This window comes from Podarcis liolepis (assembly GCF_965112155.1).
Source record: "Podarcis liolepis genome assembly, chromosome: 14".
NCBI classification, from domain to species: domain Eukaryota; kingdom Metazoa; phylum Chordata; class Lepidosauria; order Squamata; family Lacertidae; genus Podarcis; species Podarcis liolepis.
The window spans coordinates 34,189,602-34,206,627 of record NC_139569.1 but is presented as its reverse complement, the minus strand read 5'-3'; the positions used below and the strand labels follow the sequence as shown (position 1 = coordinate 34,206,627).

Genomic DNA, 17,026 nt, shown 5'->3' with positions numbered 1-17,026 from the left:
ACTGTTCCATTAACAAATGAAAACCAGAAGCGGATGGCTTATAAGAAGCAGGGTCCTTTTGGTAGTGGTGCCAGGTACACGTGCTGCTCCTCTCCAGAGAGCTCTGCCAAACCCCTAACACTGGCTTCTTTCACTGCTGACTAGAAAACCGCTGGCTAACATTGTTGTGATTAGAGGAGTTGGAAGGGACCCCAAGAGTCATCCAGTCCACCCCCGACAATGCAGGAATCTCAATATGGCGTTCCCCATCCATTCTGAAACCATACCGGACCCTGCTTAGCTTTGCAAAAGCGTTAACGGTTTTTACTGCTGCACCACTAGGACTGGTCTGTTTTGGTTTTGTTTTCTTCCACTATTGGGGATGTTCTCCAAATACTATTCTGAAAGAAAACTGAGGCATGCCTTAATAAATTAATAATATTTATAATTTATGCAAAATGAGGGTGCAGGAAAGCTGAATAGCTTTGATCAATGAGGATTAGAAGCTACAAGGTAAAGAAGAAAGCAGAAGGAGATCAAGTGCAGGAACTTCACAAAGAAGTAGCAGTGATGGGAGTGGGAAAGTGTTGTTTGCAAATGCTTTGAAAGGATGTGGCTACACTACCAACTTAAATTGGGTTTATACACTTTATGGCCCCTGCCCCACAAAATCCTGGGCGATATAGTTTGGCAAATAGAATTCTCCATTAGAGCTTCCTTTTCCAAAGAACTACAGTTCCCAGGGTTCCCTAGGAAGGAGGAGTCGGCTGTTAAACCAGTTTAAAAGGTAAAGGGACCCCTGACCATTAGGTCCAGCCGTGACCGACTCTGGGGTTGCAGCGCTCATCTCACTTTACTGGCCGAGGGAGCCGGCGTACAGCTTCCGGGTCATGCGGCGAGCATGACTAAGACGCTTCTGGCGAACCAGAGCAGCACACGGAAACACCGTTTACCTTCCCGCTGGAGCGGTACCTATTTATCTACTTGCACTTTGATGTGCTTTCGAACTGCTAGGTTGGCAGGAGCTGGGACCAAACAACGGGAACTCACCCCATCGCGGGGATTCGAACCGCCAACCTTCTGATCGGCAAGTCCTAGGCTCTGTGGTTTAACCCACAGCGCCACCCGCATCCATTTAACCAGGTTAAATGTGCCCAAAATTAAGATGGATCATCACACCAGGAAAAAAAAAAAGCTTTAGCGAACACTGATCCTCTTAGAGAACACATTTTCTCCTGCGTGTTTTGTTTAAAGCTATCACAACACTTGGAATCCATGTGGTTTTGTTTACAGTTCCTGCTGGGCATCCTGATAAAAGTCCGAATGAGAAAGGCGGTCCTCCCCTTTCTCAATTTAGCAAGATAATACAGCAGACAAGGAAACAGTGAGATTAAAATTGATGTGCAGAAAGCATTTAGCATCCAACTGCATTTCCTGGCCAATTGTTTGCTTCATTGCCAATGGCAAGGAGCAGAAGGGATGAAGACACTGGAGTTACTTGTTTCGTCCCTCATTTTTTTCTATTTAGGGAGGCTGGAGGCACCCTTGGACTCCATCATTAGTAATTGGAACAGGTCTGTGATTACAGCAAAGGAACTTCTCTGCCCACGGAACAAGCCAGTAATTACCATTCTAATTGGACCACATATCCATGCTTGTTTGGAAACAAGACAGTTGCAAACAGGGAAATCTAATCCTTCGCCTCCAAAACCCCTTGCAACCAGTGGCAGAATTTATAGACAAATGAATGCACTTCATAAAGCAAGGGGAAACAATCAATAATGTAATTTTTAAAACTCAATAAAACAGAACTTGGCATGGTTCCTTGGCATGGTTGAATTCATTGGAGAGAGACTAAAGCCCCACCTTTTCCTAACATCTCTAAACCCTAAACTCTTGTGACACTTTCAAAATGTTCTTAGCCTTGATTTTTGAAAATTCAGGATGTTCAGGAAGGGGACTGCGTTGTCTCCTTATGCCCTGGGGTGAGCAAGACGCATGTTTGATTGGGTCACTAAGTCAAGATCTCCCTTGTGAAAAGCTAGCCTACCCAGAAGAAGAAGAAGAAGAAGAAGAAGAAGAAGAAGAAGAAGAAGAAGAGTTTGGATTTGATATTCCGCCTTTCACTCCCCTTCAGGAGTCTCAAAGCGGCTAACAATCTCCTTTCCCTTCCTCCCCCACAACAAACACTCTGTGAGGTGAGTGGGGCTGAGAGACTTCAAAGAAGTGTGACTGGCCCAAGGTCACCCAGCAGCTGCATGTGGAGGAGCGGAGACGCGAACCCGGTTACCCAGATTACGTGACTACCGCTCTTAACCACTACACCACACTGGCTCTCGGAGGTGGGTAGGCGGCGTTCTGCATGGGGAGAAAGAATTTAACATGGAGCACACACTTGCCATGTTAAAACTCTCAAAAGGCACCTTCCCCTCTCAACTGTGGATGGTTATGGATGCTTAAGTCCAGTCAAAGGTGACTATCGGGTTGCAGTGCTCATCTTGCTTTCAGGCCGAGAGAGCTGCCGTTTGTCCACAGACAGCTTTCCAGGTCATGTGGCCAGCATGATTAAACCGCTTCTGGCGCAACAGGACACCATGATGGAAACCAGAGTGCACGGAACCTTCCCGTTGCAGTGGTACCTATTTATCTACTTGCGCTGGCGTGCTTTCAAACTGCTAGGTTGGCAGGAACTGTGACAGAGCAATGGGAGCTCACCTCATCGCGGGGATTCGAACTGCCAACTTTCTGATCCGCAAGCCCAAGAGGCTCAGTCCCTGGTATGCAGCCCTTGAAAGGTCTCCTGGGAGCGAATGCATCCCTTGATATGCCAAGTGCTTCCCAATCCCTACCCCCTGGGCTTAGAGCTATTGAAAGTTCAGGCATGGACCGCTTTGAATATCATCCCCTCAAATATCAGCTGGAAGTTTAGGGGGAAAGATGCAACAGAGGAAATGCCCTTTGAAATTCCCAGGACACTGAAGCGTCCAACCATTTATTGAGCCAACCACAAGGAAAAGCCCATGGATAAATCCCACAAAAGCAGATTCCAGTGAAATCAATACAGAACAACAATAAGGGGATTTGGAGGCCTAACAAGGATTACAAGAGATTATTCTGCAAAGCAAGGAAAGAAGGCGGAAAAAAAGAAATTCCGTCCAGTTTGGGGATAGTTAATTAGTTGGTCGGCAACCCACTCCTCATCTATTTACCTCCGTTAGCAGCCTATTGTTGAGGATCAACGTCTGATTTTTTTTTTTTACATCCACAAAAACCAAAACAAAAGACCTCCTTCAAAACATAACACAAAAAAATTAATCAATCCCATATGGAGACATTGACATTATTCCTTGTTTTCATAAGAGGATCAAGTTCTGCTAAAGAAGCTTATTTAATGCAGATGCTGTGGGGGGGGGGTGTAGCGGGAATACAGCATAAGATCTAACAGAGAAACTTTTTCCCTTTAATTTTCTAGCAGAGAGAAGAAGGGACAAGCCAAGGTGGCTGAACAGCTACAAAGAAGCTGGGCTAAGCAGTAAAGTATGCTTCCTGCCCACAGACCTGGTGGATGGGTCACTCGCCATGCCTGAATACTGAAGATGGCCATCCCTGAACTAAGCTAGACGTCTGCAAGGGGGAAACCTGGTTTTCCCTCTCATTTTGCATTATAGGAGCCAGGGTAAGAAAAACAAGCCAGAACTGAGGCTAATTAGGGTTCAGCAGTCAGCCAGAACCAGCTCTCTCTTCCTTCACCACACCTAGATTAGGAATCTCTGACAGGAAGCTGCAAGTGATGATGGCTGTAGAGTAGGGTTGCCATAATTTCCCGGACATAGCCGGTATTCGGCCCTTGTAAACAGAGTATTTTGTAAACAGCAACTTTTGTGTCTGGATTTTCGCTTTTTGAAACATGGCAAACCTTACCATAGAGTCTTCTAGCCTCCACCAACTATGGTGCCCTCTAGATGGAACTACAACCCCCATCAGTCCTAGCGCTGTCTGGAGTTGATGAGAGTTGTAGTCCAAAACATCTGCAGGAAGCTAAACTGGCAAAGGCTGCCCTAAGATTACATCAGCTTCTTGCCATCATTCTTTAAAAAATGGGGAAGGAATCTAATTCCGTCAGAGTTGGGGAGGGAACATATACAATACATTTCTCAGAAAATTTCAGAGAATTTATTTTATTTTATTTTTTGCAATGTATCCGAACACAAAGGTGCAAAATAGGGATGTTGAAGAATTCTAATGAAAATAAAATGCAGAGGACAGTACTAATGCTTGCATATTCATCTCACATCTGGAACAGAAATCCATCTGACAAATACAATCAGTATTTGTTGCTGTTGTTGCTTTTGGTCTGTAAAGTACACATAAATCATTATGTGCCCCCCACAACATTGTGCTTACTTTGTATTGAAATGAACGTGGCGAAAGAATGGGCTGACATTATTTTTTTAAAGTGGAGAAGGAACTCTTAAGCATCTTCTCCAAGGGACAATTCTTCAAGAGACATCTCTCAGATTATTTGCCACTAGGGCTGAGCAGTATCTGGGTTTCAACACTGTGACATATCACCAGCTAAAAACATTGTGATATATTAGCAATATATCACAATGTCTGAAATAAGGATGGAGATATGTAAAGGCATTGGCTGGCTTCAAGGCTTTTCCTGCATCGTGATTTTTGCCGGAGCTGGCTCTTGCGATTCGCTGCCCCCCTGTATGAGGTAGGGAAGAGTTGAGCCAGTAGAGTTAACAGGGGCTGCAGGAATCGAGAGACACATTGGCTGGCTTCACAGTTTTCCCACATTATGATCCCACACCCCATGATTTGCGATATATTGCCAGGGCAAAAATTCTGAAACCGATATAAAGATATGGACTTCAAACTGGGTTTGGCCCTATTTGCCACTGAGGGGAAAGGCATGAGCTTTCTGCCAACAATACCACGTCGTTTCCTCTTGCAGGGAGAACACAAGGCCAACCATCTTGCAAGGTCCAGAAATCTAGGATCACACACACACACACACACACACACACAGAGAGAGAGAGAGAGAGAGAGAGAGAGAGAGAGAGAGAACAAGGAAATAAATGACTAAGCCTCCCCTGGTGATAGTGACATGGCCCAGCTGTCTCCATCCATCAGAGTTCGCGTGTCAGATAATCATCAGTTAAGAACTGCACCCACAGCACTCAGAAAAAGCAAGGGAGACTTCAGGGTGCCAAGCATCAGATTAGAATCAGGGAAGGAAACTGTATCTCCATCTTCCTTGTCGCTGCACTACACCACCAATGCGGAATTTAAAAAAAATCCACAGCCCAGGAACATTTGAAGATGCTGCGTCACAGCTGAGCAAAGAGGCCGTGGACAGAGAACTGGGATTAAGGCACGGGTTCAAATCCTCGCTTCACTATGAAGAAGACCCCTGTGCTTTTAAGCTCTCAGCCTAATCTACCCCACAGGGTCGTTGGGAGGAATGGGAGAGAGGATCGGAGCTCCTTGAAAGGGGGGTAAAAAATTAAAAAGGAAGAGGGGAGGAAGCATTCAGGCAGCTAGGATCTAGAGCTTGGCTCTGAATTGTTGTGACATGTACTATTATCTCAGACGGAAAAAAGTCCTGATGTTGAACAGACCCAATGCCAAGTCTCTGACCTAATGTGTTTGCCCGGCGCTCCTATCTTCTTTCAAGCAACAATTATCAACGTATGAAATGGCCGTGGTGTTTGGGGGAAGGGGAGGGGGGCATGAAGCTCAAGATATTCCCCCACATACTGGAGGTAACAAATAGCAGGAAGGTTAAAAAGGGCAGCCTCTTCCCGCATGAAGGGTGGATATGTCAATTTCTGCTCGGCTCTCTCTATCTTCTTAAAAACGTTGAAAGCTGGCTTGCAGTTTGAGCTTACAGCACGGGTAGGCAAACTAAGGCCTGGGGGCTGGATCTGGCCCAATCACCTTCTAAACCCAGCCTGTGGACGGTCCAGGAATCAGTAGTGTTTATACATGAGTAGAATATGTCCTTTTATTTAAAATGCATCTCTGGGTTATTTGTGGGGCCTGCCTGGTGTTTTTACATGAGCAGAATGTGTGCTTTTATTTAAAATGCATCTCTGGGTTATTTGTGGGGCATAGGAATTCGTTCATATTTTTTTTCAAAATATAATCTGGCCCCCCACAAGGTCTGAGGGACAGTGGACTGGCCCCCTGCTGAAAAAGTTTGCTGACCCCTGTTACAGTGCACCTGCCTGGCAGCTGCACTTGGGAGCTGAGCTTTTGCTGAAAAGCTCACCTGGTCTTGCAGGTTCTCTCTTGCAAAGTGTATTTTCCCTTTCTTTCAATAAGCAGCAGGGGTGGCAAAACCAAAGAAAATTATCTTCAAGGCTGCATGCAGACTTTTAACATCTTGCCCTCACTTCTGCCAAACACCTGTACACAGGCCTAACGTTTGAGAGACTCAATTGAGACAGCCAGGAAATTGACCTTGTCATGTGTTATAAGAATGAAGCAGATCCACCCCCATAGTGAGTGTTTGTGTTCAAAACAAGTACCTGGATATGTGGATGGTAACCATACAAAAAGGACCAGAATTTTACATTAGATCTTCGGTAGTCGGCATGGTGTGTAGTGACTAGGACCTGGGGAACCAGGGTTCAAGTCCCCACTCAGCCTCTTAGTCTAACCTACCTCACAGGGCTGTTGTGAGGGAAGAATCATGTGCACCAGGTCTGTCCAACAGGTCGATCGCGATCTACTGGCCGATTGCGGGGCGCCCCTGGTCAATCGCGTGATCCTGAGCGATCTACACACACACACCCCAAAAAATATGCTGCACAGCACTCAATGTCTGTGAGATGCTGTGGCTTTGGAGCGCGCAGGCTTCCCACTGCCAAAAAAGGTCCCCTGCTGGCTCTCACTCAGCTGTAGGGCAGCCAGCAAGGCAAGTGATCGCCCCCCAAAAAGCTCAACAAATTTGGGCAGATCACTGCCATTTTTTTAATAGTGAGAGTAGATCGCAGTCTCTTGGGAGCTGGACATGCCTAGTGTACACCATTTTGAGGTCCTCGAGAGAAAAAGCTGGGATACAAATGCAAAAAAACCCCAAAAAACAAATCTATGTTGAGGACTATGCTGGCTGGGGTTAATGGGAGTTGTAGTCCACAACATTTGAGAGGACACCACATTGGCTAAGTAGGACAATATGAAGAGGTGGACGACCACCACACTTCCTCATTTTCAACCTATTTCATTGCTTTCAAGGAACACCCTTTCCCCTATGAACCTGCAAGGACACTGCAATAGGCATCTGACATCCTCTGTGCCCCACTAAGTATTGGGGGCGCTGGCCAGAGAACAGGCCTTCTTTGCAATAGCCTGTCCCCAGAATACTCTCCCCAGGTACACCAAGTTCCAACTTCACTATCATTTCGGCATCAGGTGAAAGTGTTGTTTTTTTCCTGGGCAGCTTTAATGGCATTGTTACAGCTATGCAATCCAGGCATAAGCACGGGTGGTTTCTTTAACAATTGTTATTACGCAGCTATTTTGTATTGTTTTTCTGGCATTTTATTGTCTTCTACATACAATAGAGACAAAGGGGGTCTCTACACAAGAAGCTGCCTCATACCAAGTCAGACCACTGGTCCATCTAGTTCAGTATTGCCTACACTGACTGGCAGCAGCTTCCCAGGGTTCCAGGCATGGGACACTCCAAGCCCTACCTGAAGATGTTGGGGATAGAACCCAGGTCCTTCTGCAGGAAAAGCAGGTGGTCTACCACTGAGCTATGGTTCTTTCACTAAAACAAGTCTAATAAATAAAAATCAAATCACTTCCCTTGAACTGAAACGTCCAGACAGTCCTCATGCACAAAGAGCACGTTGCTGGATTTTAATCAAGGCAATGAATGATTGCTCTCATACTCAATGCATTTTGTTTGGGGGGGGGGGAATTGTAGACCTCAGCAACACATTTCAGGTACAGTCCAGTGTACCTTTTGCTTCTCCATTTGGCACTCTCTATAAACATGCCTAAGGAGCCAGGACTTCAAAGCTGCTTGCTGGAGTAATCCAAAAACAAATAATTTATCCTGAGATCTGCTGAGCTCAGAGGCAGCGTTTGCAGTGAACATGACCTTTGCACGGTTCAGTCACGAAGCAAATTGAGTTGGGTATTTACCAGCGGTGAGATTTGCTTCATTCAGAAATTAACTACGCTCAAGAAAACAGACAGGGGATTCTAAAAGGGCCAAGCCATCAGCTGTTCCAATGCCTACACGTCCTCATGAGCGGCCTTCGCTGCCCTATGGCAGACCCCAGTCAGAAAGAGGATGCTGGTGGGTGTGAGAGAGGCAATGACTGGACTGATGCACTGCTCTACAGGCTATGTCATGCTTCCTGGAACAAACAAATCTAGCAGACACAGCCCAGTCGGTAAAGCGCCTGAGCTCCACAAAGTGGAACAATACTAGATGTAATCATTTAGAGCACTGGGTTGCTGCACTCCACATTTGCCCCAGGGTCAACCCGATACTGATCCCATTAGAACACAAGGAAAAGACCTTCTGGATCAAACCAAAGGCCCATCTAGTCCAGTACCGTATTTTTTGCTCTATAAGACTCACTTTTTCCCTCCTAAAAAGTAAGGGGAAATGTGTGTGCGTCTTATGGAGCGAATACAGGCTGCGCAGCTATCCCAGAAGCCAGAACAGCAAGAGGAATTGCTGCTTTCACTGCGCAGTGATCCCTCTTGCTGTTCTGGCTTCTGAGATTCAGAATATATTTTTTTCTTGTTTTCCTCCTCCAAAAACTAGGTGCGTCTTGTGGTCTGGTGCGTCTTATAGAGCAAAAAATACAGTATTCTGTTTTCACAGTGGCTAAAGGGATGCCTAATGGAAGCCAAGCTCCAGCAGGAAACTCACATCCAATGCATTTGTAAGATGAAAGGTTCTTTCTAGGGTAAAATGTCACAGCACCCTTCATTCTGAACATGTGCATCTCTCCTTGACCAGTTCCAAGGAGACTGAAGGACAGGGATGCAGGACAGAAACATCTCCTCGTCATCATCAATAAGTTTATTGTACTAGCCAAAGGTAAAGACTATTTCAGAACAGATAGATAGCCGTGTTGGTCTGCCATAGTCAAAATAAAAAAAAAATTCTTCCAGTAGCACCTTAAAGACCAACTAAGTTAGTTCTTGGTATGAGCTTTCGTGTGCATGCACACTTCTTTCTGAAGAAGTGTGCATGCACACGAAAGCTCATACCAAGAACTAACTTAGTTGGTCTTTAAGGTGCTACTGGAAGAATTTTTTTTTATTTCAGAACAGTTTGCTGAACTACAAACCATAATAAAAACATACACCAAAAATATAAAACAAACCTCAGTAACAGGAAGAAAGAGAAGTCAGAAAAAGCACTGCCTAGCTCAAACCTAGCTCAGCTTCCAGTTAAACCTCTGTTTCTCCATATCAGCTTATAACAATGTTCTCTCTCTCTCTCTCTCTCTCTCTCTCTCATCATTTTTGCAGCCAGTGCATAAAGCACCATGTTATGTGTCACAAAGCTATTAGGATCACTCGAAACGGAACCATTTTTGCCACAGTACGCCTACTTCCATGCATTAGCAAAGCTTTCAAAAATCCAGATCCCTGTAGACGGGGCAAATTAACAAATAATGGATAATGTCTTCCACCTGTGGCTGGTCACAAATACAAAATCTGCCACCCGGGTGGGACATTATTGTAGCAGCCATCCAAGACTGCAGTAAGCATCACTTGAAACCACATCTCATTAAAAGCATTTAAAGAGACAGGCATGAGTTTAGTCAAATAACAGGTTCCAGCTTCTGCCAACTTAGCATTTTGAAAGCATACCAGTGCAAGTAGATAAATAGGTACGGCTGTGGCAGGAAGGTAAACGGTGTTTCCATGTGCTCTGGCACTCGTCACAGTCCTCTGTGCACCAGTAGCAATTTAGTCATGCTGGCCACATGACCCGGAAAGCTGTCTGTGGACAAACTCCAGCTCCCCCGGCCTGAAGCGAGAAGAGCATCACACCCCATAATCGCCTTTGACTGAACTAAACCATTCAGGGGTCCTTAACCTTTTACCTTTTTAAAAACGCACTCTTAAAAAAAATGGTACCATGGAGGAAAATTGGAGTTCCAGATAGGAAAATGGGAAACTGCCTTATACAGAGTCAGCCCATTGATCCACGTAGCTGAGTATTGTCTACACCACTGGTCTGATTTAAGGTGGGTTGCAACAGGTGCACGACCATCATGCAGATGTATGGTGAAAGAAATGGCTCCCCAAAATGCATGTTTGGATTAAAAGTGTGTCCAGGATCTGAAAAGGTTGGTGGTACCTTGACTGACTGGCAACTGACTGGCAAGTGTTTTAGACCAGATTCCCTCCCAGCACCTCGGTTAACGAACTTAATCCGTTCCGGAAGTCCGTTCTTAAACCGAAAACGTTCTTAAACCGAGGTGCACTTTCCCTAATGAGGCCTCCCACCACCGGTGCCCTTCCACCATTTGGATTCCGTTCTTAGACCAAGGTAAAGTTGGCAAACCGGGATACTACTTCCGGTTTTGCGGAGTTCGTAAACCAAATCGTTCGTAAACAGGACTGTTCTTAAACCAAGGTACCACTGTAAATAGGTAACACTGCAGCAGGAATGTAAACAGCGTTTCCATGCGCTCTGGTTTCCGTCACGGTGTTCCACTGCACCAGAAGCGGTTTAGCCAAAGGGTGGAAGGGAGAGAAAGTTCCAACAAAAGAGGAGTGGCAGATAAAACTACTTGAGTATATAGAACTTGGAAAGATGACAGAAATAATCAGGAATCAACCAAATCAAAAGTTTAAAAAAGAGTGCGAGTGTTATAGAGTGTACTTAAAAAAAAAACATTGTTCCCAAGTAACATCTTTGATGTGCTCTGATTAATTTTCCCAGAATATATGACAGACAGATAATGTATTACATATAATACTGGTGAACTGTAAGATGATAAAGGATGCAGTTAAAAAAGGAAGAAAGGACCCGAGGTGAGGTGGGCAGAAGTCATATTCAAACAGTAGAAGGCTAATTATTTGTGATTTATTGTATCGACAGCTTTTGATGTTGAATCTTACTATCATGTTCTGATGTTTCTTGTGTGTTTTTTACTGTTGTATTTGTTTGTTTGTTTGCATCCCCCCTTTAAATTTTTATTATATTTTTAACAATGAACAGAATAGTTGTAACACTTAATAAAATCAATAAAGAGCATTTACCCAAAAAAAGAGAGAAGTGATTTAATCATGCTGGCCACATCAGCCGGAAAGCTGTCTGCGGACAAACGCCGGCTCCCTCGGCCTGAAAGCAAGATGAGCTCCGCATCCCACAGTCGCCTTTGACTGGACTTAACCATCCAGGGGTCCTTTACCTTTTTTTTACCTTAAATGAACTGAAGATCTGACTCAGCCCTTTCTTCAGATCCATGAGGACTAGAATCATACTTTATTTTTACGTCAAGGGCCACAGTTCAGTGGTAGAGTATCTGCTTTGCAAACAGCTTCAATTCCCTGCATCTCCAGGTAAAGCCAGGAACCCTGGAAAGCCACTGCTCATCTAGGTAGATAATAGTGAGCTAGATGGACCTATGGTCTGACTCAATATAAAGCAGTTTATTATGTTAACACCTGCACACAGAAATTAATGGGAGGTATATACTGGTGACTACTCATTTGGGATTTATTGTGAACCTAAATGTGTCGGAGGGTTACACAGAGTTCTGAAGATTTTAAGCGGTGTTAATACAGTGCTGTTGGCTTTTCTTATAAAAAAAAAAAATATTCCATCAAACTTAGCAACAGGAAACTGTGGTCACCAATCCAGCCGCAAACTTTCCATTTGCCTTGGCACTCCCAATCCTGTACCAGAACAGCCAGATTCTGGAGATGGGGAAGAGAGGGAGGCAGGCAGACAAACAAACAGAGGCAGGAAATGATTGGTACAAGCTCATTTTCCCCCTGCAGGGGAACAAAAGAGAAGAGCAAAATAGAAGCTCCAACTTGTATCGCATAATGATGACACTTGTTTTCAAAAGGGTTGCTGCTTTATCCCTTTTCAACTGCCGCAAAAAAAAAATGAGAGAGAAGAGGGCATTTTGATGCCAACTTGTAAGAGGCACCAAGTGTCCTCTAATAAGAGGCAGGTTTGCTCATAAGACGGAACATGAAACAAAATACAGGGTGTATTCTTGTGGCGCTCTCTTTGACAGATGGCCTTTCTGCGCAAAGCAAACGCCCAAGGATTAGTCACAGAAATTATCTATAATAAGATGTGTAGAGCAAGTCAGCAGCAGCACCTTTTAACTTTCTGGTGGCCCAAATCACTTATTATTTATATAAAATGTTTTAACCTTGCTCTCCAGCTGGAAAAGAAAGAAAAGAAAAGCAGCAGCTCCCCATCAGTAATGAAACTATCCTTTCCCTCAGGCTTGCAATATAAAAGACACAACACAAAAGGAAAAGGGAATGGGAGGGAGAAGGAAAAACATAAGTGCAGGGGTGGCACATCCCATTTAACCCTGGCGGCACCCCTGTGCCGCCCACTCCAACTCCACTGGCGCAGAAATCTTGCACACTACGTAAAATCCCATGAGATCTCGCTATAAATTGGCAACTTCTCTGCTGTTGGGGGGCAGAAGGGAACCCATGGGGGCACTGGCTTGGGGGCTTCTGGCACCCATTGGGGCAGCTTCACCCCACCTCATGGGTGGGATATGCTTGCGTAAGTACAGACCCTAGTTCCTTGTTTTGAAAGCTCCTGTTAGTTATTCTTTCCTGCAAGGGAGAACAGCAAGTTTTTTCTTCTCTGCCTGATGGATGGAACCAGGTTGGGCTCCCCTTTGCCGTGATGTTTTTCCTGGGAGGCAGAGGAAGCAGGTCAGAGTGTGCTGCCCTTCATCTGGAAGTTGGGAGCTGAATGTTCTTCTGGGCAAGAGAAGCTTTCCTTCACTAGCTGATAGATAGGACCAGGCTGCTCTCCCTCTTGCCACAGCAGTTATTTCAACAAAGTCTATGCATCCCATTGGGGGAAAAGAAAGCTGATTAGCTTGATGACCAACCTAAAGCAAGTGCCTGGGAGATCAGGCTACGAGTCAGCAAGACCCTGCTTTGAATTTCACCACAGCCACAAAGTCATCGGGTGGCCTGAAACTCCGCTCCTGTCTCTGGGTTGTATCCAATACTATGCCTACTCAGAGTAGACCATTGAGGTAAATAGACACATGAGAATTTTAAGTTCAATAGTTTCAACAGGTCTACACAGTTGGAAGAGCATGAGACTCTTGACCTCAGGGTTGTGGGTTCAAGGCCCCACGTTGGGCAAAAGATTCTGCATTGCAGGGGGTTGGACTAGATGACCCTCGTAGCCCCTTCCCACTCTATGATTCTATGCAAGCCTTTCCTTCCCCTACCCCACAATTTTCAACATGGAGATAATAATAACCTAACTTGCACAGGATTGGAGCAATATAATATATGCAGAAGGCTTTGAATACTTTGAAATGCTATACAGCAGGGATGTCCAAATTAAAAGAGACTGCAATCTACTCCCACTATTAAAAAAACTGGCGGTGATCTGCCCATTGGATTGACTAAAGTTGCTAAGCTTTTTTTTTTTTTTTTTAGGGAGCCAAAGAGCTCTTTTAAGGGAGTCAAAATTATTGAGATTTTTTTTTGGGGGGGGAGGATCTCACGATCAACCGTGATCTACCACGGAGACGGAGATGGAGACACACACACACACACCCGTGATCGTCCAGTAGATCACAACTGACCTGTTGGACATCCCTGCTATACTGGACTCTGACTCTAACCACAGTTTAGTGTGAATATGCAGGTTTCCAGAGTCATCTGCTCCTCTTGATCTGCCAGGGGAAAGGACACTGTGGCAGTGATTGGGCAACCCAGAATGGACAATAAGAGAGGGGTGATAATCTCATTCCTCAAGTCTTTATAAAGAGTGCAAGCCAGAAGGGCATTGCCCCACTGATTTGGTACTGCCATCTCCAAAGGGACATAAGCATTTTTCATGTGGAATATGTAGGAATCATTGATCAAGTACAGCCGAGGGTAATATATTCAATCTTGCGAGGGTAAAAGTGCGTCTATATTTTGGGTTTGCTATATTTTGGGTTTGCAGTTGGTTGAGCTTTTTTTAGGAAGCCAAAGTTGTTCAGCTTGGGGGGGGGGGGAGGTTGATTTCGTGATCAACCATAATCTACCACAGACGACCGACCAGTAGATCACGATTGACCTGTTGGACATCCTTCCTATATCGGACTCTGACTCTAACCACAGTTTAGTGTAAAAAAAAATAACAAATCCTTCCAGTAGCACCTTAAAGACCAACTAAGTTAGTTCTTGGTATGAGCTTTCGTGTGCATGCACACTTCTTCAGTTGGTCTTTAAGGTGCACACTTCTTAGTTGGTCTTTAAGGTGCTACTGGAAGGAATTTTTTTTTTTTTTTTTGACTATGGCAGACCAACACGGCTACCTATCTACTACACAGTTTAATGTGAATATGTTAGTTTCCAGAGAGAAGACTGCAGCTGCTTTGATCCTCCCTCTGGTCCCTTCTGGTACCATATAAGCCATGGTGAGGCCTAGCATGTCATCCAAACACAGGCTTTGCGGCTTCTCTTGCTCCAGAGCTGTAACCATAGACCACAGTTCATGGCTGGTCTGCAGACAGGGCAACCAGGTAAGCAAAGGCTGTTGTTGGCACACACTCTGTGGAGCACTTGCAGCCCAACATTCCCAAACTGTGCACATATGAATAGAGTATGAGACTTAGAATTCACCCCAGAATGCTCTGCAACATGTACAGAGATCCACGGTGGATTAGTCAATCTGAAAACCACCACTGCACAAGAACAGCTTCAAAAGTAGACTTAAACATCACAAGAAAGCAAATCTTTACACAGTTACAGCAACTGCTTGCTGGCATCGACAGCAATACACCAGATGCTGTATACCAAACTAAGATGACAAAACCGGAGTCTATCACTACAGCAGAACCACACACAAGACAACGGCGACAGCTGGTAAATTTTGCAAGCTGTTTTCCTAAAGCAAGTAAGCTTACAGAATGAGATCTTATGCTTTGTTGGGACTGCGATTCCTCCAAGGCACCCCAAGTTATCCCAAGTTGCTCACACCAGGTCTTCAGATAAAAGCACACAGGCATAAAGAGTCCAAAGAATTTACTGAAACGGAACAGAGCTCTCCTCGTCACTTTGCAAGCATCCAATGTGGTTTCAGGATGGTGGGGTGGGAATTCAGCATAAAGAGCCCAGCCTCCTTATGCAGGCAACACATATGCCCCATACATGCAACTCACTAGTCCCAGGTATGTGATGCAGCAACTCAAATTGACACTAAACAGCTCTGTGTTCAATCAATGCTTAGACAGGAAACCCCATTTATTTAACGCATTCCAAAAAGTCTGATACCTAAGGGTACGTAGACTTGTAGCTCCACCTTAACAAACTACAGTTCCCAAGATTCGGGGGGGGGGAGAGAATGCGCTTTACATGTGTCGTGTGCAAGAAGAGACTCGGCTCACTTTAATGCAAGAGGGTAGGTTGAAAATAAGCTCTTTTTCGCCGAGCAAAGAGCTGACTAGATAATAAAAGTACATCTTCTGAATCAAGTGATATATGGAAGGAAAGGGGGGCAGATTCAGCTGCCAGTTGCTGGTCACTGGCATACATAAGACAACTCAGTGGAGGATGACGACCAGAAACCAAGGAAGCCTGTTCAGAAAAGACCAGAGCAGTCATCCCTTGACTGTCAGTCTAGCTTTCCAAGCTACTCTGGACCAGGGCAGTTTCTTTCATCTAGCATATGCCAATGAATCACCCCAAGGCAAGCAGGCATGCAATGACAACTCCATTCTTGGAGCAGGACAGGAAAGATCAACCCACAAACTGACTGGGCATAATCCGCAGGAATTTTTCCAGAGAGGGAGAGGGAGAAGTGCCTGTACCAAAAAAATGAGATTTAGTGCCTGTACATTTTGCTTCGTATCTCAGGTTCTACAAATGCTAGAAACTTATTGTTTTCTCCTTTTCTAAGAAAGCAGAGAATCTGGGAATTATTGTGCACAGAGGGTGCACAAGACAGCAGGCAGGCGGGCAGATGGGTGGATGGGTGGGGGAAGAGAGACAGATCACAGCAGCAAGCCAACTGGCCCAAACTATATTCCTTCCACCATGAGACCAAAAGATCTCCCAGAAACAAAACACCAACTTCAGAAACAATAGTGCTTTCCACAAAAGGGAGAGAAGGAAAACTTGAGGTTGGCTTCCTCATAACAAGGGGAAGGGAGAGAAGGAAAATGGCCATTGATGACACAGAGATTTACTTTCAGACATGATTGAAACAGGAGATATACACAAGAACTCACCATTCCTTCGGAAGCCGAGCTCTCAGCGAGATCCCTCAAGAAACCCACCTCTTCTTCGGTCTTCATCTGTACAGCTTCTGCAGTGACAGAAGGAGAACAGTCATGGGGCTTTTCGGCAAACTTCCCTTCTTGTACCACCAGTACTGCTGATACAACTTTGCTCACCCAAATGCATTCTCAGTCACTCAGCAAGCTCTTCCCACCAACTCCCCCCACCACATCTGCTTTCCACACAGCTGGTTTGTTTTATGTCATTTCTTAAAAACAGCTTGATTTTACAGTAACTCGAAAAGGACAGCACAGTGTGCTGAGAAGCTTCAGGACAAAGATAATGTGAATTTGGAAAGCAGGCAACAAACAGCTCATTGGTAGAGCACACTTGCTTCACATGCCGAATGCCCAAGGTTCAATCACTGCCATCTCCAGTTTCAAAGGATGGGGTGGAATCTGATGAGAAAGACATCTTCCAAACAGAGCAGGGAACACAAGACTAGCAAGACCAATGGTCTGACTCAGTATAAGGCAGTTTTGTGCGCTCACGTGACAACAGCTTACAGGCATGCACCCAGGGGTGTTTTTGTACATTTGATGAGAAC

General features: G+C 45.0%; 1 protein-coding gene across 12 annotated transcripts in view; it reads right to left on the bottom strand.

Annotated features, from left to right (window-relative positions):
• AKAP13 (A-kinase anchoring protein 13) overlaps positions 1-17,026 on the bottom strand; it is a 239,199-nt gene that overhangs the window by 96,253 nt on the left and 125,920 nt on the right. For all 12 annotated transcript variants that reach the window (XM_083474938.1, XM_083474931.1, XM_083474932.1 and 9 more), the window contains exon 9: positions 16,431-16,507. In XM_083474938.1, the coding sequence (XP_083331064.1) occupies positions 16,431-16,507 (77 nt within the window). The remainder of the gene's footprint in view (positions 1-16,430; positions 16,508-17,026) is intronic.